General features: G+C 41.9%; 1 protein-coding gene across 1 annotated transcript in view; it reads left to right on the top strand.

Moving 5' to 3' along the window:
* cachd1 (cache domain containing 1) overlaps positions 1 to 26650 on the top strand; it is a 95681-nt gene that overhangs the window by 27489 nt on the left and 41542 nt on the right. Inside the window, exons 2-4 of the mRNA XM_073475753.1 lie at positions 9670 to 9732; positions 16575 to 16723; positions 24436 to 24542. Coding sequence (XP_073331854.1) covers positions 9670 to 9732; positions 16575 to 16723; positions 24436 to 24542 — 319 coding nt within the window. The remainder of the gene's footprint in view (positions 1 to 9669; positions 9733 to 16574; positions 16724 to 24435; positions 24543 to 26650) is intronic.

Below are 26650 nucleotides of genomic sequence, written 5' to 3'. Positions count from 1 at the left end.
AGGATGAGGGGGGACAAGCTTGAATGTTCAGTGTTCCTGTGAAGCACCCAGTGCATGCTCGGATTTAGACCTTGCCTTAGAACGAACCTTGGACTGTTTTATCCATTACGGCTTAAAGTCACGTTACTACGACAACCAAGTTATGTTTTTATGAAGATATAGAGGCTAGGAGTCATTTCTTCATGTGGCAGCAATCCTACCTATTTTTTAAGTGCACATGAATGTCCAAAGCACACAGATACATGTAAAGATGATTAAGAATGCAGCACAGTAAATCAGAGCTATCCATGGTATTCCTTTGACTAGCAGGCTGCACTGATGCGTGCACTCCTCACACTAACTAACTCAGTGTGTGGGCCGGGGCTTTGGAGACATTGCCTCAGGTTGTCCGTTAGTTAGATTCAAGCAAATTTAATTGACCCCCAGCACCCTCTAAACGCAGCAGCGAGCGGTTGGCAGACGGCTCGTCATTTAATTAGCGAACCCACTCTGCTTGGTTGAAATGGAGACGCTCTTAATTAGCAACGGTTTGGTTTCTCTGTGGCCATTATAGTGACATTTAGAGATCCACATTTGACACGTCTCTTCCTGCGTGAGCGCCTCCTTTTTCTCTTCTCTTTTATGTTGCTGTGGTCAAAACCTTGATGAATTTAGGTTCATTCCACAGTCACTAAGGCGTGCTTTGAAATACATGCACGGGATTTGCTTACAGTGTGTTGAGCATCGAGCAAGTGATTAAGCTTTGGTGAAATTTTTAGAAATCATGAGAAGAAATTATATTGATTCTCTTGTATTTTCCATCAAATCCGTAGTTAACAATAAAGATGTGCAGAAAAAGTTTTTCCAACAAGGCAAACTCCCATTTCCCATCATAGGCTAACCTTCTCTTTGTCCAGTGACTGATAAATGTGAGCAACAAAACCTCCAATCACACACATGTGTATGTTCCACTGATTCAAAGTGAATCACAAGCCACTTTAATTGACTTAATTTGTCCGACTTCCTTCTGCCGTGTCTGTAGATTAGAGAAATTACAAGTCAAAAGTTAAATTATGAAATTAAAGTCAATAGAACCGTTGTGTTTGAGACCAGTGAATAGATTCACCCAGAACCAGAACTGCATGTGTTATCTGGTTTCTCACAGAGCTGAGGTTGTGTTGTGCACAGTTATAATTGATAGGAAACACGGTGAAGCCTTTCAAAGCATTCCTAGTTTAGTTCACCAGGTTTCTCCCAGTAGACAAATGGATGAATACAAATGCTCTTTTTCGTCTGTTGTTCTGGCCCGTGTGTTATGGAGCTGTAAGCTGCAGGTGCAATTATTTCAGACTTTTTGTGTTGTATTGCAGAAAATACAGAAACTGTGCTCTCTTTCCCTTCTCTCTCTCCCTCACTTCTCCACCTCCCAGGTGCCTGTTTCCTCACTCTGCTTTGTAGTGTTCGGAAAAAAAAAATGGAGAAGGGAGGGCGAGGTTGTGGAGACATGGCAAAGAGTCTAGGAATAAAGTAAAAAAAAGAAAAACAAATCAACACACACGGACATCAGAGGCGAAGCTCTGATGCCGCATCCCTGGCTCCAGCCCTTTGTAGTGCAATGAGCGGAGAGTTGGCTGGGGGCAGGGAGGGAAGGATGGAGGGAGGGAGAGAGGAAAAGCCAAGGGGGGGATAAAGCAGTGAAGGAAGGAGGAGGCTGAGCTGTATAGCAGCAGCATGAAGGAAGCAGCAGTTACTCTCCCATGGGCTTTGGGCTTTTATCTGTCAGTTGTATGGAAACCAATCTCTCAGGCCCTACAGCTCCAAAACATCTACACTGCAGCTTCATGTGTGGATGTGAAATGTGTGTGTTTGTGTGTGTGCGAGACGTTCACATTCACAGAAATTTCCCACAATGAGAAGCCTGTAGTGACGGCGGGTCGATGCCGTGCATACACACTCTGCAGGCGGGCGCATAGTCACTTCGACTTGTTCACACATATTCAAGATGCGCCCCGCCCGAACGATGCTCCCGTTTTTCTCTCCAGTGTGTTCACAGCTAAACCTCGGACCGGTGATCAACAAGCCCTGAAGACAGGATTAATGGGTGTTGTGTGCACATTTTTTTGTGTGCATGCTCACCAGTCCAATTTCAAATTATTGTGGCTTACAGCTCCACTCCGGCCTTTGAAGATGGGGGAATTGCTAATAGGTGTATTCCCTGTGCAGCCCTACCTTTGCAGTTGGCCTCCACTTCCTCTCTTCCTCCTTCCTGCCTTCCTCTTTTTCTTGCCTTCCTCACTCCTGCCTTCACCTCTTGGTAGTCTGTGCCATCTTTCCTTAACTTCTCTTTTACTCTGTATTAGAGCTGTGACAAACCGTTTCTTTTATTGTCAGTTAATCTGACTATTATGCCAAGGAGCTGGACATTTACTTTCCTTATGTCTGACCTCTAAAGCTCATCTAAATGTGAGCATAAACAGAGCATTTTTTTTCCTTCACTTGTTTTATTAGTTTTCACGACTAAAGAAAAAACATTATTTTAAAAAGTGCAGTGAGCAATGCACTTTTTTAATCTTAGAAGTAGGTTGCCAGTTTGACTTTCCTAAAGAGTTTTTCTGTGCTTGGCAACAGACAGAAATAATAAATGGGCCAATTAGCTGACTAATAAAATGATCAAAGGGCCAGACTGAGGTCGTTAAAGGGGCACATTCGGCCTACAGGACACCAGTTGAACAGATCTGATTTAGTCTATAAAATGCCAAAAAACAAAATGTGTGGAAAAATTGCTCATCACAATTTTACCAGAGGCCAAAGTTATGTTTTCAAAATTGTTTCTTTTGTCTAATCAACAGTCCAAAACCCAAAGACTCTTCATTTATTATCATATATGACAAAGAAAATAAGTAAAATCCTTCATTGTAGAAGCTGGAACCATCGAATGTTTGACATTTTTGCTTGAAAAACGACTGAAGCGATCAAGCGATTCTCAAAATAGACTTTTTTTCCCGATCTATATATCTGTGCCTATCTCTGCATGTCTTTCTCCCTAAAACATAAAGGGGTGTCTCTCAAAGTCACAGTGTTTGGCCTGGTATCATTGGTTGTCTGCCCCTCTAAGAACAAAAGAGTCTCTCAAAGGGAGAAGAGCCTCTTGGGGAAGTTTATGGCGCCCTCAAGAGAGCCTGACAGAGGAGCTGAAGAGGCAGGCCTAATTAAATGGATGCCATATAGATGGAAGGTTCCCATGGTTTAACCATTTAATCAAGCAGCTATAAGAGAGGAGGACTGGGGAAAGAGAAAGGCTGTGTGGTTTAGCCTGGGACTCAACACATCAACAGCAGGTACTAAAGCTAATGGTGAACCCTGAAACAGACAGGATTGCAAATATTTTCTTGTTATCTTTAAATCTGCTTCGTCTTACGTGTAAACGAATTCCACCGCAACGGGCCAGCAACCCTGTATCTTCATAACAAATATACTACAGGAATGAAACGACACAGGTTCTGGTGTTTATCTCCTGCCACTGAGGTTTAGTCATTCATGTGAACCAGTCGACTGTGGTCAGGATTATCCCTAAGGTGGGTGGATTTAAAAACCGGCCTAATGGGAGAGAGCCTGGTGCTCTGTGATCAATGGAGAGAGGAGTTTGAATGCATTTCTTGTGAGATTAGTGCTGAGTGAGCTGCCTGTTTGGACCCAGGGTCTGTTAAATGTCCCTCTTCAGTTTTCTTGTTAACAAACAAAAGTTGCGTTTACATTCAGTGTTACTCACCAAGGCACTTTGTGTGTGTATACTTGAGGTCCAACAAACACGTCAAGTGCATTTCACTCCTCATAAAACATTTGCAAAGCTGGTTCTTTAAAAGTGTTTTAAATCTTGTAGTGTTTACATCCATGTTTACTAGCTTGTCAGTCTTCTTCCTCCCGGCCTTTGTTGGCTCATTGAGTTTAGATACATGTTTTGATCATACATGTACATACATATACATATATGGAGTTTACATGGATCATGTAAACATATCCCTGTATATATGATCATAACAATATCCAGTTTTCTGATTGTCTCCCAACATCTCAACCACTTTGTCCTGTATGTTCATAAACCAGGATGAAGCGTTCACATGCCACAGTATTCTGGTTTCTATCACATTACTCCACAGGCCTGTACTATGAAGCAGGATTTGGGGTCAGCGAGGTTACTTCAGGGTTGTTTGTAACATAGTCCGCTCTGCACGCTCATGGCTATGTGTGGAAAATCTAGGTTGACTTATCGACTTGATAAGCTAATTCATGTGACCGCTTAGCGCGATCGTGGTGGTTGGTGTTAGTGAGGCCAGGTGACAGAAACGTATACTGGGTATGTTGAGCATGCTTCGTAGTTCAGGCCTCATTTGGGATATTCAGGATAATGTACGTGAAACATAACCAGGATATTGTTGCGCATGTAGACACTCTCAGTGATAGATCGTATATCAGTGGAATAGTGCATCAAAGTCTAAATCTCAACCTGTAAGCTCCTCCCTTTGACTCAGTGTTGGATTTCATCAACATTTCTCAACATTTTGGATATTCTAAAAAAAACGACTTGTTTGGAAGTCGGGTTCATTAGTCATTCAAATGGATCGGTACTGTATGTGCATTATTCCACAGCTTGATAAATGAGGTGAAAACAGTTCATTATGTTGCTGTTTAAGATGAAGTGTCTTCTGGAAAGTATGTCTGTTTCCTGCTGCTCTTCCCAGCTAGACAGATGGTGAATATGTGGACGTACTCACTGTATATTATGTGGTGTTTAATGGCTAACAGTCCAATGCTATTAAGAGATTTCATTGATGTCTGTGAATCACATTTTATTTTTTGGAGGAAAACTAATTTAGAAACTTTAATCTTTAAGCTTCCAGAAACAATCCCCATCTGACTTCCCATCAGTGTGCAGGACATCCTCTTGATAATATTATTGTTGATTTTTCTCATCCTGTGGTATCTCTGTACTGCCCGGCCCAGTAAGGTGTCTAGTGAAGTGTGAGTGTGACCCTAACACTGTATAGTCGCCTCTGTGTGTGACTTTGCACTGGTGTGTATGTGTCTGTGTACATTTCAGTGTTTGATTATGGGTCAGGGGAGGCCACAGGCCCACGGTGGCCTAGGCGGCCTCAGGCCTCTCAGGTTTCAGAGCTGAGCATTCCTCGCTGGCTGCTACATAGCTGTGAAAACCGCAAAGCAGCTCTAACAACAAACACTCGAGGCACTGGGGGAAAGACAGCTAACCTGTGGGCTAATCAACAACAGGAGTTTTCTCTCTCTCTGCAGGATTTGTTCCCAGTTTTTTCAGAATTGCTGTCTTAATGGAAACAAAGTATTTCTCCGTCCCAGTGCCCATTTCTCCCCCCATTTTCCTTCTATTCTGTTGGTGTAGTGTTTTGAGAGCACATGCTTCCTGCTAAGAAGTGGCAGCTCTGTTTGTGTGTGCTTGTTCGTGTTTATTTGACTGTTCAACGTCTTGGACTTTCTCTTTTTTTCCACCAAGAAAGGGTGTGGAACAGTAGACTGTCTGGGCTTGGTTTTGCACTTTGTAAATAACTCTGTAGTGAAGTATGCAGCTGCGTGTTTGTGTGTGTGTGTGTGTTTGTGTGTGTGTGTGTGTGTGTGTGTGTGTGTGTGTGTGTGTGTGTGTGTGTGTGTGATAATAACATAACAACACTGTTTGTATAGCACTTGTCTGTTAGTCTCATGCCACTGTAAAATGAAAAGAATACGCTCAAAAACATTCATAACAAGAACTGCTGACTCCATTTAGACAATCAGGACTAAAACTGAGCTCTTTGTTGAGGTTCTGTTGAAGACAGATTGACAGTTGGCAGTGTTTTTGTTTGTGCCAGACCGCTTTATAGGCTGTATGAGACATAATTGAATTTTCAGAAATTACATTTGATACTTAATCAACAAGAGCGTCAACTGAATGGCCTATTTATGGCCTAGAAGACGGCATTGTGAGGAGACTTTGGCGTATAGCAGCGCCTGTTTGTTTGCATCCGTCTCAGCCTGACTTTGTCTCTATGTGTTTGTATGTTTCCTTTTAATTGTATGAATGTATTTTTCAACTAGAGCTACAAACTTAGCTGCTTAATGGATTAATTGATTAACAGAAAATTGACTGGCAACTTCTTTGATAATCAGTTCAGTGTTTAAGTCAATTTACAAGCAAAAAAAAAGAAAACATTTTCTGGTTTTGGCTGTTCGGATGTCACAATTTGCTGCTGTTCCTTGTCTTTCATTAGGAAACTGGATATTTGTGTGGTTTGTACACAAACAGACACAAGAACATGAAATTTGTGATGTATGGTTTCCACTATTTTTTATTTTTCATTGGATTAAACCATAAATCTAGTATCTAGTAGCTATAGTGACATATCTGTGTCCTTTTTTAAATCGCTTCTAAAGACTTATTTATATCCAAGGCTTTCCTACAAAGGTGTTTACATTTTTAGGTTTATTTTGTTCTCTTTAATCACACTGTCCTCTTTTCTTGTCATTGCACTTAAATCTTGCACGGCTGGCATTGCATATTTTTTTGTGTTGGATAACCACACCATAGGGATTGCAAAAAAATGTGTCTATATGTCTGCTGATATAGTGATATCTGAATTTTTTACTTGCCAATATCTCCATCACAACTGCCCCAAAAATTGGTCGTAGTATTGGTCAACTCTATTAGGCTTTATTTTACCTTGAAAAAACAGCGGGGATGAATCCTTAATCAGTACTTGTGTCCCTACCTTCAATAGGGTGCTGTTAAATTACATTTCCCTGCAAGAGCCAGTGGTAACAGTCAAGTTGTGCCGACGTGTCAAAGGCGACAATATCTTGAAGAAACTGCTCGCCTTTCCCTTTGACTGTATGAAACCGGTGACATTTTGTTTTGTTACCTTTTGCAAAGCTCTGTCGAAAGGTGTGTAGGTGCAGCCATAGTTAGGCAATCAGATCCAGGTTAGTTTTGATGTGGTGCATTCTGGGTAATTGCCGTCCTCTGGAATGTGTCGAACAAAAGGTGTGGACAGGCAGCAGGAAACAGTTGCGGTGTGGAACCAGGTAATTTAAGGCTTTGTGCGCAGCGTGGCGGCTTACAGTGAAACACCTGCCTACCTGCTGCCTCAACACAAACATTAGTTTTACTTTGTTTGTAGCTGCCACATAGTCCTGCTGCCTGGAAGTGTGTGTGTGTGTGTCAGGAAGTAAGAGAAAGAGAATGTTTGGCTGATGGGACCCAGGAGACCATCTGAATAAAAGTGTGTGTGTTGTGTGTGTATGCGTGTTATTCGGGCAGCTCTTAAAATGTTTTCCTGGGGCTGTGTTAGCGTGTGTTCAGGCTGAGGTCACACCAGGACTCATTTTCTCCATGCCTTAATGTAGCGCTCCGCCTCCCATTCACTTAACAATATAAATCAGGGGCTATTAAAATGTTTCAGTCTGGAAGGTGAAGGGGGAAACTTAACATCACCTTGTGATCCGGGCTCATGAAGCCCTTCATTCTGTCTCGTGGCTGACCTCCAGACTTAGGCAGGTGACGCATTTTCCTCCCCGACCTAGAAGCTGATGTAAATGACAGGACGGTGCTGTCTGGGTCTGGGTCTAAGGCTTGGTTGTTTTGGCAGATAACCAGGTTTATCGTTCTCTCTGGACTGCTAATAAAATGGCTCCAGATGCACCTGCCTGAGCAGAGGGATCCACCTCTGCTATAGTTAATGCTAATGCTAATGTCTGTCTCACTCTGGATCTAGAGTCAAGACGGTAACTTGGAGCCTTTCCCACCTCATTCAGTGTAGTCAGTTTGGGTGTTACTTAGCTGTAGTCACGCAATATTTTGACAGGCTATCATAATACAACACCACCCACAGCTGTGGGAACCTGTAAATACATCATCAAGCAATTAACCATTAATATCCTGTGTATTTTGTAATATTATATGTTTGATGTCTCTGCATTTTGACTTGTTATAGCAGGAGGAGTGCAGGTGTCACTTTAAATACACAACATTAATGATGCTTTCATCACATTACGAGGTGCCAGTGAGTCAAAGTACACAAAACCAAGGCCCTGCCAAAGCCTTTAGAAAGGAATGAATTATGTGAATTTTGGATGTTTGTCCATTGAATAATGTTGCTAGTTTATTAAAATTAGCAGCCCTTTATCCAGATTCCTGAAGATATTTAGCCTCTGTTGCTATAAGCCACCTCAGTCAAGTTGCTGTTGCCTGCAGCACCTCTTGATATTCTGTGACCTTGATGACAGACAATGCTCACAAATAGGCCACAATTGTAAACCTGAGATCTCCTTTATTTGCACATTTAACAAGTCACTAACTGTCACTAACAAGGCAAACAAGGGTGACAAGATAACTCGTTTAAATACCTTGTGTCGTGCCAAATCACATTACCCCACCAGAAATCAATCAAGTGTGATGAACCAAGTGTTGATTTACATGACAGTGTAACAGGTTTGAGGTTCCTGTTGCCAGTGTTGTATGTGCCTGTAAGCCACAACATTAAAAGTACTAAGAGGAAGAGAAGAGAACAATATTTATCTAGTTGCGATGCTCTGCCAGGAAACCTTAGGAACTGTCACTCATGTAGATGACTTGATACACACGACACACCCAAACACCGTTGTAGACCAAGTATGGCAACGGCACCCACCGATGGCAGTGGCGCCGTGCCACACTGCAAAAACGGCTAAATAATGGCCTGAGGAATGTGACAAAGATCTTAAGGCCTCCAAATTCTCCAGATGCCAATTGAATCGAGCACCCATTGAACAAGTACGATCCATAGATCCACCTCACAACACACAGGACTCAAGCATCTGCTGCCAATGTCCTGGTGCCAGACCCCACAGGACACCATCAGAGAGGTCCTGTGTCAATGTCTCAATGGTTCAGAGCCAAGTCTGATCCACTATGGGGCCTCTAGTGTTGTTTGGGTGGGTGGTGCATGTTGAGTGGCATTCATAAGATTGCCAGGATCCAAGGTTTCCCAGCAGAACATTGCATTGGAACAAGATGATCAGTGTTATTTACTTCACCTTCACCTTCACCGCACCTGTTAGACCTTTCAATAACATGGCTGATCGGCAAAAAATATCAGGAAAAAAACTGCAAAGAATGAGCAGAGAAGGCCGAGAGTCTGAAGCTTTTATTTCTAACTCTTGGTCTTTGCGACGGCCATTACTAGAGCACGTTTTGATCTGCACTCAGAGTTCAGTCCTCAGCTCATTATAGCTGGTGCTCTTAATGAGCATGAATGGCGAGCAGCTTAGATAAAGGTCCTGTTTGGTTTCTCTTACAAATGTGAGGAAGCGCAGTTGTGACACTGAACATAAAAAGGCGTGAATGCTTGAACTTTTTTGGTAAACTGCGATAATGATGGCAAATTTAGTAGATTCTACAGGCAAAGAACATTTGCTGTTGAATCTTTTTCCACTAATCTGCAATTTTGACAGTTGTTGCAAATGTTCTCCCAGAGTGCTGATAACAAACGTCCCTGCTCAGCAACACCCGAAACCAAAATCTATCTATAAAGGAAGTCTGCCAATACTTATCCTCAGGTGATGGGTTTCAGTTATTGGATCCGAATCTTCAGCGTTCCTCCTGATCTAACCCAACTGTCTCTGCTTCCTTTTCTCTCCGTCTCCCCACAGAGGATTTTCAACTCGTTTGTGTACACGGAGAAGACATCAAACGGAGAGACAGAAGTGCAGCAGGTGAGTAACAAAGGCTTCTCCTTTCCGCTGTGTGTATGTGTGTACCTGCCTGTTTGTGCATGCATGTGTTGTGGATGGTGTCTGCTCAATTGAACACAGGACCACAGACACGCTCACACATACACTCGCCATCAGAGGAAAGAGGGGGTTTATTAAAATTCTAGGGCTGCTGTCTCATCGGCTTTGAAGTTCTCTCTGTTTTTCCACTTGTCTGTCTGCCGTCTCTCTCTCTGCTCATAACATGAGCGCAGAGCTGCAGGCAGAAAGAATCAGAAGGCTTGAAGGAGAGAGTGCCATCTTTCAGAATTTGGCAGATTTGTTTCATATGACCTTAAAACCACGAGTCAAAATGTCTGTGTGCCATTTTGGGAGGAAAACTATGCACAGAATTTCTGGCGTCCGGCGTCAAATCAAACATGATTGTATGCAGGCATGGTGTGTGTATATGTGTGTGCATGAGTGTGTGTGTGTTTGCACATCGGGGATCTTGGAAGAGTGACAATAAACACGAGACTGGTAAACAGCCACCAGCAAGAACAGACAGGCTGATGATTGTTTGTATTTCTCCTGTGACAGTGTTTCTGTGTGTGCACTAGTATATCCATCTGTGTCACTGTATGTGTGATAATGTATAGTATCTCTCACCTTCCAGAGGCAGCTCAGATTGGCCCTGAAGCACTGCTGTTTCTTGGTCTCAATGGAAAAAATAGTATACATACAACTCCTATTGTTTCAAGGCTATGGAGAGTCATGATAATTATAACCTGGTGCGCAGGGGCCACAGTACAAAACATTTCCCTACGGCTCGTCTTAACCTTCAAAGATCTGAAATCCTACTCTCCTATTACTGAAGCCATTCTGAATTCATAGCTGTGTCCTGTCCTATCAAAGACCTAGTATCTTAACTCAGTCACTCCTAACTACATCTGTAAACTAGATTCTTTAATCAGCACTCGTCCTGTCATAGCTGTATCTGTGTTTAGAACGTACACAAGACTGCCTGCGTCCATGACAACAGCTGTCTCTGAGCTAGCTAGGTTGCTATAATGGACAAGAAACGATGAATCGGAGGAATTAGTATTGTTGGTGGACAAGAGGATATACACCCCTTAATACATTGTCTGGGAAATTTGAAGCTAACAGACTAACATCAACGTCAGTGTCAGCCTCTCCAACATGCTAACATCACTGTTAGCCTTTCCAATAGGCTAACATCATTGTAAGCTTCTCCAACATGCTAACATCAGTGTGAACTTCTACAACAGGCTTGTATCAATGTTAGCTTCTCCAACAGGCTACCACCAGTGTTAGTGGCTCTCAGTGCAACCATTTTTGACAGTTATAATTGAACTTAGGAAAGGCTCTACATCATCTTATTACAGGATTCCCAACTCTTTCTGTAATATCAAATGTACTAAATGTCACCCTAAAGAGACATAAATTTGGATTTCAGTTTCTGTAATAAGGCAGGAACCTCAGCTACGATAGGCATGGCATACTGAGTCTGAAGTTTTCAATTAGTGTCACATGGATTCAGTGAATGTTGATTACTACCGGTCACGGAGCAGCTCCGACTTTGACTCATTTTGGGTCCTTGTTGGAATAGTTTAACCATTTTATATTGAAGGCCAGTTCATAGAGAAGCCATACATTCTAGCCGGGACCCTTCTGAAGCGGACGCCAACTAATGCAGATGACGGCTCTGACAGAGTTGGCTCGTGTGTTCTCTCTGGGCAGAGGGTCTGTGTCCATGAGCCAAAGTTGAGGCTCAATTAGGAGTGGATCTGCAGAGGAAGAGAGGGCAAGGGGCTGCAGAGAGGAGCCACCGGCCTCTCACACAAGTTTCTCCTCTGGAAATACATTATTCAAGGAGACATGCAGACATCTGTCCCTTTGTAACGACACCAGCCCTCCCTCTGTCTGGTGTCGAGTCTGTTCCTGTGTATTCTCTCAGTCTAGAGACAACCAAGAATTTATTCTGCTTGTTTTACTCGTTGACATGTGCTGTCAGAGTGGAACTACTGGCTGCCAATGTTTTTATGCTGGTCCACAATTCACACGGCTTGATGGCCTTTTTTACAATCAGCAGACATCATCTGCCAAGGCTTCAACACATTTTAGAGACACAATGCTGAAAAACACGCCCAGTTCAACTATGTTTATTAAAGCATGTCCCCACATTAGGTGCTGACAGTGTGGTGCACAGTTTCAGTTTCCAGCAATGTGTGTTGAGAGTGTTAAGGTTATCAGCTACAGCCCAGGTAGATGTAGCCCTCGCACAATGACATTTAAGAAATGGAAGGAAAAGGACATCCTGAAATGCTTCCATTCAAGTGAAAAATGAGATTTTGATTATTTCACCACTTTTCAGCTCCACACTGCTGACATGTTGTGTTAACCATTTTATTATGTTACTGCATTTACTCCTGCATCGACGACATCACTCACAGGCATAAGACCATTACTCCTTACAACATGCCAATCATCTTTGCTATTTCAGATCTTGCTATTTAAATCATATAAATTAAACAGCCTCTCACTGTATCCTTCCTTTGGGCACCATTATGGAGGTTTTGCTTTTCTTATGACGTGAACAAAGTCAGACGTATGGAAGTTCAACAAACCTTTTAGGCAATCATTGGAAGCAACATGTTCACTTCACATACAAGTGAGAATGCAAATAAATGTAGTTAATTTAAGGAGAAGTGCGTCATGTGAAAGTTTCTGCTGTGCCAGTCACTTGTGTGCTCACAGTTTGTTAGTTCTGCAGAATTCAACTAGTATCCCTCTTATCCCCAAACTAACCTTAACCCTGAACTCTAAAGTAGGTCTCGGTCTTCCCATAATCACCACTGCCAGCAGTGACTGTGGTTGAAGGCTGACTGGCAAACCTCAAAACTCCCAACACAAGATTTCAGGGTAGACCCGTTCCACTCACTCCAGATATGCGGTCGAACCAATCCCACTGGGTGCTGCAAACCCTAAAAGCCGGCTGGATGGGTCGGGGAGTGGAGAGAGGAGCCCTGTGTTTTGGAGAGTGTGGTTAATCTGCAGAGCGCAGGTTTGCTTTGGCTGCACTGTGGCAGCACTGTAACTGAAGCTTTAACTTGCACGGCTCGAAGTTTCTGGTTTCTCTTAAGTCACTCTGTTAAAAGTCGAGACTCACTCTCTCCGCCTGTGTGTGTCTCACTCTCTCTCTCTCTCTCTCTCTCTCTCTCTCCCCCCCCAGCTATGGAAACACTCCTCAGCTGAACACTGGCCCATTTTCCCCTTTTTAATGCAAAGTCCTCTGCAGCTAATTGCCATGCTGCAATGCACGGTCTTTACTGTGTGTGGGGGAGTACTACATCTGTGTGTTTAACTTTACGTCCGTGTGTGAGAGTGCACATGTTAGTGTCTAGGCGTGTGTGTGTGAGTGTGTTTGTGTGTGTGTGTGTGAGAGTGTGTTCGTTGTGGTGGAGCAGGAGTAATTGTGGGCTGTGCTTCAGGCCCCTGTTACACCCCTAATATGAATAGCGGCCGGCTGATTAGGTGTACAGGCGGTCAGTGGGTCGCGGTACGTTTCCCTGTTTCTGCCTTGAATCACAGCCCTTTTGCAGGCACCGGTAATTATGGGATGAGAACAAAGGGAGTCCAGTTACCGTGGAAATAAGCCTTTTTCTGTATTCAACAAGGCTCAGTAGGTAACTTACAATGGCTTCGGAAAGTATTCAGAGCACTGCCATTTATATACATTTTTTTTGCTATTTGTGCCATCAAAGCAAACACAATACCCAACGATGATTATTGTGAATTTTCTAATCTGAAAAGAGTTTGATTGGACCTCATTTGTGTCAAATTCTATTGAATGGTCATGATTGCAAGCTCTTTTCATATACTTACATCAGTTTGATTTGCCTACAAGCTTAGAATGTCAAACAGATTTAAACAATGTTGGTTTCTACCAGAAAAACTGTTTAATAAAGCCAATAAGTTTTGCTGAACAAAAGGTCTGTATGGCCCAAAACAAATCAGATGTGTAACTCGTTAGCATACAAAGAGAAAATACTGCCACTTTTATAGATTGACCAAATCATTAAAGTAAAAAAATCATATTGTGATGTGTTTTAAATTCCTGGACTTCCAGCTGAATAACCAATATTACCAAGAGGGTTCAAACCCAATCTACTCTCACCTATGCATTCTTGTTCACCCCTTTGTGAAGTGGGCATGATTGTTTTCGGAAGGTTTAAAAAAAGTCAGGCCATAGCTCCATATTTCCTGGTGAAGCATACTGAGGCCTTTAGGTTACATTAAGCTGGAAAATATGAGAGTCATAAGGAATGTTATTAAGGTATTGTAAAGATGATTTAGTACAGTAACTAAGTTCCCAGTAAGTTCCCACAGAAAGAAGCTTAAAACATGATTAATCCAGCAAAAGTGCACAGAAAGATAACTCGTAACAGCTCAACGGTAAAAAGAACGTTATGTTAGCAACACATTACATCACAGACAGATGGCAGCTTTGTTAGCTGTAAACTGATCATTGCAAGAAAAGAAAAATCGCCAAATCTGAGAGTAAAAATGGTGGACTAAAAGCTTAATTAAACCAAAACCAAACCAGTAACTGCAAGAGTTTAGTTCTCTTAACAGATTTTGAGTAAACCTGTGGATCATGTGACAGTTTTCAAGTTAGGAGAATACTCTGTATGATGTATGTGATGTTGAAGGTTAAGTGGATATGAGTTCCTCACTGTCCCCCATCACCTCCTTTTTGAGGCATTTTGGCAAAAGAAAGCAAGAACAGGAACCTGTTGTGAAGAGCCGGTGGTGCGCTGGTTATTAATGTCCCCCAGGAGGCTGCTGCAGAGCTGGTTATTAGTTTCCCCAAAGGAGCAGGAACCCTGTTTTGAAAGAGCGCTGTGAGATGTGTGCTCGACCAGAACCAGAGGAAGAAAGACAAAGTGTAATGTATGCATGTCCAGGCGCCTGTATTAAGGGCCCCAGTAAACACTGATTGAATTGGCTGTTTAGACACACTTATTTTCTCCTACCTGCTTTCTGGTTTTCATGCATTTTAAAGGTAAAGTACAACATGAACTCACTAGGGAACAAGTAGGGACCTTATACTGGATTATTGTCTCTTCTTTTAACCAAACGATGAAGGGTGTGCTGCGGTGTGGAAATGGAGAGTGTTGTTTGTTTTCCGGCCGCAGACATCCATCATTCGGCCGTGCTTTTAACAGTGATTGATTTCACACTTAGTGCAGCCTGAGTGCTGGGCATCTTTGATATTGTTTTGCTTCATTTGTGGTTATTGAGTTGTGTTCGTTCGTCTAGATGCGCAGAACTGAGTGAATGTGTGTATAAACATGTCTGTCTCACAGTTTACCTGAAGGTCCAGGTCAGTTTTCTTTTTTCAGCTGTATTTACAATTATTATGCATATAGCCAATTAAAATGAGTAAACAGAGGAGGCAGGAAGGGAAAGAACAAATGAAAGCATCTGAAATATTGTGACATTGAGAGTTAAAACATGAGTTAAAGAGTTAAACATGGTTACAAAAAATACAAACAAAACAAAATCTGGAATTTTAAACTTATACTACTTTCTGCACAATGCATAATTTTAGCCCCATAACACACTGAAGTTAGGAAGTCAGTGGTTTCTGTTGTTGTTCAGGGTCATTATTCCCACAAACGTGTGCTATTAATGTACAACACCTTGCAGCCACAGTTAAAAAAACCTAACTTGTAATCACTGCTTTTATGAGGTGACAATACCATATGAGTAGTCTTTGAAGAGGCTTATTAAAGTTTCAGCAATATTGAGCTGTCTGCCTTTGTTTGGATGTGTGTGCTTACTCCTGTAGATGCTTTATTCTTTATTCTTTAAGTGGATCCACATTAGCTTCCACAAAGTGTTAGCTAGTCTTTCTGGGGGTCCAGGCAAAATGAGATCAATAAAAAGAAAACAGTGTTTCATGCTGTTAATGGTGGAGAGAAATACCAGCTGAATGTAAAAAAAAAAAAAAAAAAAAAAGCAAGTGAACCAACTTTACTGCAGACAGACAGAATGATCACACATTTTGTTTTGTTTTTTCATCAGGTGTGTGTGTGTTTGTTTGTAAGTGTGTTTGTAGCTGTCATTTTCCCCCACAACTCAGTAATTAATCATAATCAATTTACTTCCATTCCTGAACCTTGATATACCATATGTAACATTAATAAATCGCATATTATATATGAATATATTTACATACATGCCCGTATATGTATATATACATATAATAAACAAACAAAAAGGTTCCAAAAGCTCCTTGTGATACCAGTAATCATTTGGAAACATATTATGCTTCAATGCTCAACACCCTGAATACCCAGTCTGCTCTGATTGGTCAGCTAACACACGCCTGAAGAGAGCAGCTGCGCTAGATTATCTCCTACGTGCCAAACTAGCGATGGTCATAAATTTTGCAAATGTGTGACATGGTGACATAGTGTGATGTCACAAAGTCACGGGATTAAAGGGGGGCTACTGACGAGGTGTTTCAGGAGTAATGTTTTCTGTGGGAGAGAGGAGCTTCTATTGGTGCAGACTTTGACCTTCTTTGACCTTCTATTTTACTTGCACAAGAACCTATATAACACACCAAAGGAAAGGGAAAAACAAAATCCTGGGTCTCCTTTAAGCTTGTTTATGTTTGTCAGATCTCAGGCAGAGTGGGGGCTGGATAATATCCCATCTAGCCTGGAGAGTGAAAGGTTTCTTGATCAGTCTTGCAGATGTTAAAAAAAGGAAATGAGACATCAATTTAGGCGTCACCACTAATAATAGTCTGTGTTTGTGTTTCTTTTGTGCAGCTGGCCAAAAAGATCCGTGAAAAGTTCAACCGCTACCTGGATGTGGTGAACAGGAACAAACAGGTGGTGGAGGCCTCGTACACCGCTCACCTCACCTCTCCACTCACTGCGATACAGGACTGCTGCTCCATACCTGCATCTATGATGGAGTGAGTACCTTTCTCTTTAACACACACACACACACACACACACACACACTTGTCTCGTGCTTTGTCTCTCTCATAACACTCTCACAATCGTCTCAGCAGGAGGTTCACTCTCTCTAAGCCCACCCCCCACTGTTAGCACCTGCACCCAGCTCTCCATACGTCGCTTTATGCTTCAACTGCACACACACAAATCCCCGTCTCTCCTTTGTTTCAACATGTTTTGATCACCATTGGATTACATCACGTAATTTACAGCCTTGAGCAGTACTGGCACGCTCTGATATTTGGCACCTACCTTAATTTCAGAACCTATTCAAGCAGTCAGTAGTTGTGCCAGTTGTTGCTTTGCTGCAATGTACCTTGACATTAAAAAGTTTTATGGCACTTGGAGCCCGGGGAGGCAGGGAGATGTTGGGGCTTTGTGTATAATGAGGTCTTTTGATGGCTGTGTCTGCATCCACTTGTACTCACTAGATTTTTGATTTCATCATGAAACTTGTCATTGTTGCTAATGACAATATGAACAAAATTCAATTTCAGCGTATTATCTTCATCGTGTTTCTTCTTCTTCTTCTTCCATGGGGCTTTGTGGAAAGGGTGCCCGCATGCTTTAAGAGTTTAAAATTTCCCCGTCCTGTAGACCCAGCTTTTCAGCCAATCACCAACTCCAGCAGGCAAAAACACAGTTCAAAGCTGAGCTCGGAGAGAGAGAGAGGGCTGCTTTCAGTTCTAATCTACAGAGCCACAGCTGTCTCTACCCCTCATCCCCCCCACCTCTCCATTTCTGTCTATCTCCCTCCCCTTTATCAGCCGATGTAACCAGTTATTGCTCTCTGAAGTTTTCGCGCTGCAGACTTCACAGGCTGCAAGGTCACCTGCCCTTTCTCCAGTCATGCAGAGAGGAGGCCGCCTGGCTGGGGGCCATCAGCCACCTGTAGCCGAATCATGCACACGACATACCGTACATGAGTTCAGCAATTGTTCACACGCAAACATGTTGTTTTTACACCCAGACATATGCAGTCTAAACCCTGGATTGACAGCTTTGAGAGACAGTTTATATAAGAGAAATATTATATAAGACTGTGGAAGGAAGGATGGAATGATGCAGGGGGAGTCGCATGGGTAGTGCTGGTGGTGGGTGGTGGTGGTGGTGGGGAGATCATGGACATACCAAACTGAAGCTGAGTCTGACAGATCCCTGAACTTCAAAGGATCTTCCTCAGGGGAGGAAAAAGACACGGAGCTCTCTTGCTTTCATTTTTTGGGTTTATGTGGGGTAGTGAGATACTTTCAGGAGCAGCATGTAGAATATTTCAGCTCTCTCTTCCTGAGTACTGCACATCATGAAAGTTAGCTGAAGAAACAAGCACCTTTTAGGTTAGGGTTTGATATATTCCAACTGAATGTCTAAAACTGATAGGAAATTTAGTTTTTGAATGCTAACAAAATCGTTGTTGTTGATAAAATTGTTAGTAGATCTGGACTAATTAATTACCAGCAGATTTTTTTAGCGTTTTGCACATCCATCAGCATCTGTGAATATGCTGGCTAGTACGCAATAAGAACTTAGAGCCTAGGAATGCCAAAGATGTGCTTAAAGTACATTTGAAAGAGCGGTGCTGGTACTTACTTCTACCAGAGAGAACTGACAGGTGTATCTTTCAGCTGATTTATGTGTGCTGCAAGAAATCTTTAAGAAAAATCAGGAGATCCTTATCACAAATATTCTCTATAATGTGCTTTATGGGGAAAAAAGGCTGTTTGCTGATGTATAACTATCTTTATATTTTTTAAACTCTCAAATACAAGTATTGGTAATAGCCTCAAACATCCAGTATCAGTCGTGCCATATATATTTAAACATTTTAGCAAATGGGTCAAGGTTAAGTACAATCCAGCTGTGATCAACCACAGCGTAACTAGTTCATTTCCACCCAAGGAATTTTTTTTGAATACATCCCCAGTCTCGCTTACAAAGCAGTTAAAAGAACAGTTCACCCAAAAATAAAAATTCAGTCATTATCTACTCATCCCCATGGCGACAAGAAATAGAGAGAAGTTTAGTAGTCATCAAAACATTTCTGGAGCTTCGCAGTAAAACAGCATTGCAGCATTCTCCTAAACAACCTTTAAGTGATCTGTTCCTTTAATAAAGGCATAATATGCAGAACAAAAAGGTTTAAATAGAAGGAAAAAAGGAAGGTAAGTGGACATTAAAGGCCTCATGTTCCTGGCTGAACAGGATCCATGCCTGAATCGGGACGGGATTTCCCTCCCTGTGGTCCTCTTCAGAGTGTCCTTCATTAGTCTCGGGCATCAGCTGCTTCTGGGGGTCTCAGTCAGGTCAGCCAGTTTAGAGGGGGATCAGGTGGTTCACAGGGTGTCTATGTCTGTTAGCCGTCAAGCTAGCAGGCTATCATTTCACAGGGAGGCCACAGAGGGCAGTGCTTAGTGCCCGGTGGTATGCTTTAATCACTGCTCGCTCTCAACGACAGGCTGTGCCTGAAAATAGCAAATGTATGTGACTGGAAGAGTTGGTGTCTATGCATGTGTGTTTGTGTGTTTATATTTTTAACATGCTCCAGGTGCTCATTTCAACAGTTCCACTGATATGCAGTTGTAAAAGTGAGAAGTGTGCTTGGGAGCAGCCCAGATGGCATTTAACAGTCTCATTTCAACAGTAGTTCAAGAGGAGATAAACTGTAAATGGACTGTGGATGGAAAATGCCATTCAAATGATCCTGAGTTCTTTGAAGAGGCAAACAAACAGCCATCTACCAAAATAGAAAAGGAGAAATGCGGAGGGAAACAAAACATGGCAAGGTGTCCCTGAAGATGACCGGGCCTGTCCAGCTGCCTGCGGCCATGACCACATCACAGTGTTTGACCACAAGTTTGTTAAACCTCAGTGTTTTTCCCGTGACTTGCTCTCAAATAGCACCTGTATTCTCAAACAAATCCACAGTACTGAAAGGTTTGAGGTCAAGATGAAAAGTGAAGCCACCAAAGCAATTACTGATTATCCTGAAGGAAATATGAAGGTTTATTCCAGATGTCAGTGAAATCTCTCCAGTTATCAAGATATTTTACTCAAAACTAACTGCATGGTGCCGCTTTACGTACAGTCGGTGCCATAACTACCTCGATTACTGTGTCTAGAACAATTTCAAGAACTACTTTTTGCAACCATGCTGCTTTTTGTGGCAGATACTGATCTCTCTCCATGAATCAGGATTTGACTTTCCAACACCACAGACACCAGAAATGCAGATTTATAAAACTATGGTTTATATATAATATTTAGAGACATGTAAAATTCGAGAAAACTCCCTCAGACCTAAAAATTTTCGAGGTATTAATTGCAGATTTTTTTCAAATAAAAGTATTATACAAATGTTCTTGCACACCCGCATTAGCTGTGTCCCAACGCAGCAGAGTCACCAACATTTTTCAAGCGTCCGGGTTGCTAAACAGAGCACCAGATGCCTAACTACTCCAGTGCCCACAGGATTGCTCTGTAGTAATATCATATGAGGGATGATATTGCAGAATTTCCAGTACCTTCACTTGTAAATTAAACATAAAGATTAAAGACAACATAGTGCTAATGCAGAGCTCCTGTTTCTTCAGAGGAATTCTCACCATCTGAGCTACTGGCAGATTTACAGTCCAGATCAAGAGTATATGTGGCACCAGTGAGCAGCTCCTCAGAGTTAAAAGCTTCAGATCAAGCTGATGTTCTGGTTGCTCATTCAGCACGAGGATGATACCGCTCTTTGCACATTAGAGATGGAGATGGCAGAATACCAGGCAGGTTGGAAGGGGAGGGGGGTTGTTTAAGTGACCTTAGCAGGTGTAAATGTCCTGCCACGATCAGACCTTCTTTTCTTTCCCCACATGCCTCTGTTAATGTCAACCTCTTCCCCTTACCTTGTTCACTCTTCTCTTTTTTGTTGCTCCGTCCATGCCTCCGTCAAACTTTTCCCTTTCTTCCATGCCTCCATTTCTTCAATCCTCCTTCTAGCTTTTTCACTCCCTGAAATACTCCCTTCCTCCTCGCATGCCTTCCAATCCTTCACTGTCTTTCTTCCCCTGATCTGACATTCAAGGACAGATTAAGCAGTGAGGAGATCTTCAGATGTCCACTCTCTGGCCTGTTTTCAGTACTTGCATACCTATTCAGACTTATCATCCAATATCTCAGCCAAATGCATGATCACCAATAGCCAGAATATTTCTTTCTGACATATCCTAATGCAGCTGTGTTTAATAGTGGGTGAATTGGTGATCCACAGTGTAATCTTTTGGTCAAATAAAAGTCAGGGGATTTCCTCAATTTATGAGTTTCTTGGTTTACCTTGAAAATAAATTTTGAATAGTTTCTCTAATATAATTGTCCCACAGCTCAGGTTGTATTAGCACCACATTAGCCACAGATGGTTAGCTTGGTTAGCAGTAAAATGAATACAGAAAGACAACGGCTGCATTCATAAATAGTTACTCCAAGTGCCAGAGCGCACCCTGGCACAAACTCCACTGTTCATCACGCTCTGCTACTTTAAACAGCCACTCTCTTATTTTGTGTCGAGCTATAGAATCTATCTACAGACAATGTTCCAACAATGGCATTTGGGCAGTAGATAAAATATGTCTTTCAATATTTGTTCAGCCACAAATCTGACAAAATGGTGGTCGTCACAACGTCAGCTGTTAGTAGAGGTTGCTAATAGCAACAGAATGTTCAACTGAAATTAACTGCTGCTGTATAATGAGGGTTTTGGGAGGTTGATGCAACAAAAAGTCGTCATAATATTCAGTATTTCACTTAATTTTGCATTATTTTGCAAAATCATTGTTTTAGATTGTATGAATTTGAAAGGTGTTGCTAATATTTCGTCTGACTCCATTTACACACGTAAGGGAGGCCAAAATATATGAAACACCCCTCAGTTCAGTTCAGTTCAGTTCAGTTCAGTTCAGTTCAGTTCAGTTCAGTTCAGTCAGTCAGCCAGGATCAAAATGAACCGGAGCTTTTTCTCCCGTTTCAATCCAAAATCCATTTCCACTTTGCATGTTGATATCACAATCAAATCTGTTTGGATAGCACTTTCTTTAAGCACTCTCCATTCTGCAGCTAGCATGCTGCCTGCACCGCTGTTATTCACTGAGGGACTGCAAACACATTTAGAAAGGGTATTACTCTTGACGTCGGAGCTCGCACAACAGCAAGCCTCTTCAAGGTAATTGTGCACACTGGGCTTTTTGAATAGCGTATGATTGCCTCCTCAGTGGATATACATGGCTCCTGCTGCAGGTTACAGCTTACTATAATGGGTTTATATAAACAGTGGATGGCTAGTACTGCCGAACACAGCAGGTGTTGCCTTATTTAGAGGACTATAAGACACTCGCCGTCTTTTCTCCTGTGTCTGACTGAAGATTTGTATTTCCAAAATTGGAAAAATTCTTGCAGGACCTCCTTCAGTTTCATATTGTGTTAAAAAGCAGAGAGAAGATGTCAGGTTTCAGTCAGAACTCAAAGAAACATCAATAATTTGTCATTTGTATCTTTTTCAAGGACACTCACAGACCTATTACTGATGCTGTTCAATTATCTTCAGGATCATTTTATAATCACTGCATGGAGAAATATCCCTTTTGGGAGGTATGGTAATCAAGCAATCATTCCTACAATGCATTATTAATATGCATGTTCATTTGGAGAATTATTTAAAGCGGCAAGCCTTCCTGTTGGAACATTTATGGATAAGAGTTCAGATTTACACGATTATTTGTTTATATTCTGTAAATCAAATCAGGCTTGTGTCGTTGGTTTTTTGCATGTGTCTGTCCTTTTTGTTTTTCACCCTCATTAAGATGTCTGATCAGCCTCAGCCTCCTCCCTGCTCCCCCTCTCTCTCTCTCTCCCTCTGTCTCTCGCTCTCTCATATGTTTTTTTGATGTGGGATTCAAAGCGGCTGCAAATGTATTTTTTATCTGGCACACATTTTGCTGAGCGTCCTGCCCAGCCCTTCTATGCAAAGTGGGTTGAAGGAGAATGGTAATGACTTTGGCCTTATGGGACTCGAAATGAGTGAAGTTCAAATGCAGCCTGTACATCAGAGCATCTGTCAATCAAACCGGCCCACTGCCAGGTCTGCAAGCATAGGGAGCCAAAGAGTGTGTGTGTGTGTGTGTGTGCATTGTGTGTGTGTGTGTGTGTGTGTGTGTGTGTGTGTGTGCATTGTGTGTGTGTGTGTGTGTGTGTGCATTGTGTGTGTACAAATGTGAACATGTGTGTCTGTTCTTTGCTTAGCCAGAGGAAGGGAGGGAGGGCGCTGTAGTTGGTGGGATGGAAGGATCAAAGCACCCAGGCTTGGTGCAGTGCAGAGCGGGCTGCTCCTCTGCATACCTTCCCTTTTTGTCCGCTGTTAACTCCAGAGATATGTGCTCTCAGGAAACTGAGCTTTACCATCAATACATGCACACACACGAGACAAGACATTTTAAAATAACTCAACACTTAAACAAATGACTGAAAGACGAGATGTGCGGAGATGTCATATAAAATCCACGCGTTTAAGATGTGCTGATTGCAACACTCGTCTCATTCTTCTGACACCTCTTTAACACATTTGGGTGTGTGTGCTCAAGGACAACACTGCATTACTGCAACATCTTTTACACCACAGCAGAGCTCTTTAGAGGGGCCACTCAGAGTGCAAGCAAGCAACCCTGCTGCGAATTATGACTAACATGACACTTTTGAACAATTCATTTGTTGATGTTGAGCTCATTCAGATTGCAGATAAAGGGAATAATGCTGAGCCCCTTTCTGTCAAAGCTTTGCAAGCCATCAGAGACGTATCCTCAGTGCTAACAGTCACATTATTTAGTACATGAGAGGGAGAGTGTGCTAGAAAGTATTGCTGTTTAGTGCAAAATCAGATAAAGAATTATGATAATCACACCACAGAGACAGTCTGGTTGATGAAGATTTAAATTTCATGGCTCATTAATACTTCATAAATCACAATGCCACAAAGTTTGTGAGTCGTGAAGCGCAAGCAAACAATCTGACTCTGCATCAGCTCTGTTGTATCATTTTGAGTCTGATGTGACTGATACAAATGTCTAAAAACTCTTTTAGAATTTTCTCTGATCGTAGTCGCCAGGTCCCAATTTCATCCTCCCTGAATTGGATGATAGGTGTGCTTAGAGATTGATAGATTGAGCAGGCAGCCTTTCCTACAATCACATTCAGATGTATTCTGGGAACTGGGTATGAGCTTCATTGGGAGAAAAACAGAATTCCAGCAGTTTTCTGTGGAAAATATTATTCATTTGCCATAACTTGGACTTTTATAGGAGGTCTGGGCAACAGATGATACAGCCACCATTACAATTCAGCTCAAATGAAACAAGCAGGGGCTATTAGTTTCAACAGATGTTTCACGTAATTGGATTAACTTCATGGTTTCACATAGATTTATTCAAAGTTTGTGTAAATCATGTTCTCAGTCAAAAGCTGTCTTATTAAAACAATGACGTCAGAGGTATTTCAGTTTGGTTTTATTGGAAACAAAGCAGTGGAATAGTAAACCTGTTAGTGCTGAGAGAAAAGTCAGCGCCGCTCCACCAACAAATGAGCAGGACACGCTCTATAAATTTCTCAAATGTTGCCTGTTTGTGTGTGTGTGTGAGTGTAGGTTTGATGGAAACTTCAATACCAACGTCTCCAAGACCATCTGCTGCGACAGACTTTCCCCCACTGTCAACAGCCGAGCCTTCAACCCTGGACGGGACCTCAACTCAGGTTTGTTAGACACACACACACACACACACACACACAAAACACACACACAAAAACACCAGATGAAGCCTACAAACTGACCTGGTTTAACAAATGTAACATGGCTACACAAAGCTTACACTATTTAAAGTTTGGAGTCTGTGGACTGCATGCCAAATGCTGAATAATTTAACAGCGTTTGCCATGGAAACGGTTTTTAATTAAGAAGTTTTGTTATCTTTTCTATTCTTCGTCATCTGAAATATTAAAAGGAGGGGACACTGATCTGAGATAGAAATAATTAGCTGTGCATTTCTAAACGAGATGATTTTACAGTCTCTTCTGTGCTTCCTCACTCGCACTTTCTTCCCTCTCTCTTTCCGCCTCTCATCTGTTTTTTCCCTCCCTTTGATTTCAAAATGATTTTTATAGCCTGAGATCAAATGCACTCGGTTGACTTTGAACTCTTTCTGCAATTGGCAGGATATGTTTTTATCATCTTGTTGTTAAGGGCTCTGTCAGTTCTGTCCTCACTTTACCTCAAATTGAAATCGATCAACCGTCACAAAAATCAGGCGTGTTGTTGTGGTCCATACATCCAACCTCAGCTTCAAAAGTCATACAAGAGAGAGCAGTGGAAAACAGTTTGATGGTGTTCTCACTGCTCCCTCAATACATTTATCCAGGCTCCAGATTGCGTCAGCACATTGCACAACATTACAATGTAAAACCCACATGTGCCTGCACCACATATGTCGGTCTGCATCTGATTATGAAGAAAATGGACCAAATTGCCCAACAACCGGGCAAAGGCCAACTTTCCCCTGCTGTTTTTTCTGTTCTTTTGCCATTGGTTGCTTCATGGTATGTTCCGTCTGCATTTGTGATGCTTACAAGCTGAATTTCCCAGAATATTGAAAGCACTTTCCCTGTGTCTTCTAACCCTCCAGTTTCAGTACAATTGTAAAACCACTAGTTTCTCAAGGGATTTGTGATTGTTTGACTGTAGTTAGAAGGTAAGGTATAAGATAACAATGTTCATTTTAGGTGAGTATAAGCCAATGAAAACATAATTATGAAAATGTTATTCCATGTTTGCCCCTAAGTCTTGCACACTCAACCTTTAGAGCAACTCTACCAAACTGTGTAAGATTTGCAAGTAAGATTGTTGTAAGTAAGATGTTTCTACCAAATTGTTCAAATTAGAAGCCGAGCACTGCAGTTTTCTGGCCAAAAGAAATCAATTTCATAACCACTTTTACCGAAGTCAAATAAAAATCCTGCTTTTTACATAGTGGGGGGGACGGTTTCCCAATAACTTGTCTTGTCATGCAGTGCTTACCCACTTGCTAATCATTTCAAGAAACAAACTTCTCCCAGTACATAACTAATATAATACCCAAACCAAACCCAATTTGGTTTGCGGAGCTTGTTGACAACCCTGTATGGCATGCTACAAAGCACTGAGGTTGACTTATAGACTGATTTCAGGGGGAAATAAGTTACACCAGCATGCTCAATTATCTGAGTAGCTTACTTACCACAGTGTATTATAAAAAAAAACAAAAGAATATTGCAAATTTAGCTCAGGGTTTAAAAAAATTGCTGCAGATTAATTTATGTTGGAAACAATAGTCACAAAGGAACTCTGCAAAATCCTTGAGGGGACTGCTTGAAGACCTCAGTATGCTCCAATGAAGTTCTTGAAAGTCCTTGAGTCCTGAAACGTTACGCCCCTCTGCAGCGACTGTCCATGTGTTTGTCGGTGAGAAAGTAAGACGAAAAATGAAGTTCTCCATGACCACGACAGCCTTTTAGGAAATGCTAACTCAGAGTTTGTCCTGTTAGCCCAATTTGTATGATTCTTTGCATCTCGTCCCTCTCTTAGACTTCAACTTTTTCATCCTATTTTTTAAGTGTAGCCATTGGAAAATGGAGATAAGCACCTTTTACTTGCGTTCAGAGGACACTTGATACGAACTAATTTATTTTGAGCGTACTGAACCCTTTACTCTTCCGTTGCACCCTGGATATTGCAATGGCCCCTCTTTTCCTTCTTTTTTTCCAGGAAACATCCAACATCATTTGTTCTTCTTCTGCCATCCCATTGCTGCTGCCCCCCAAACCTCTTC

The sequence above is a fragment of the Pagrus major genome, chromosome 11, assembly GCF_040436345.1.
Source record: "Pagrus major chromosome 11, Pma_NU_1.0".
Taxonomy (NCBI): domain Eukaryota; kingdom Metazoa; phylum Chordata; class Actinopteri; order Spariformes; family Sparidae; genus Pagrus; species Pagrus major.
This window is presented reverse-complemented; position numbering and strand designations above follow the sequence as displayed.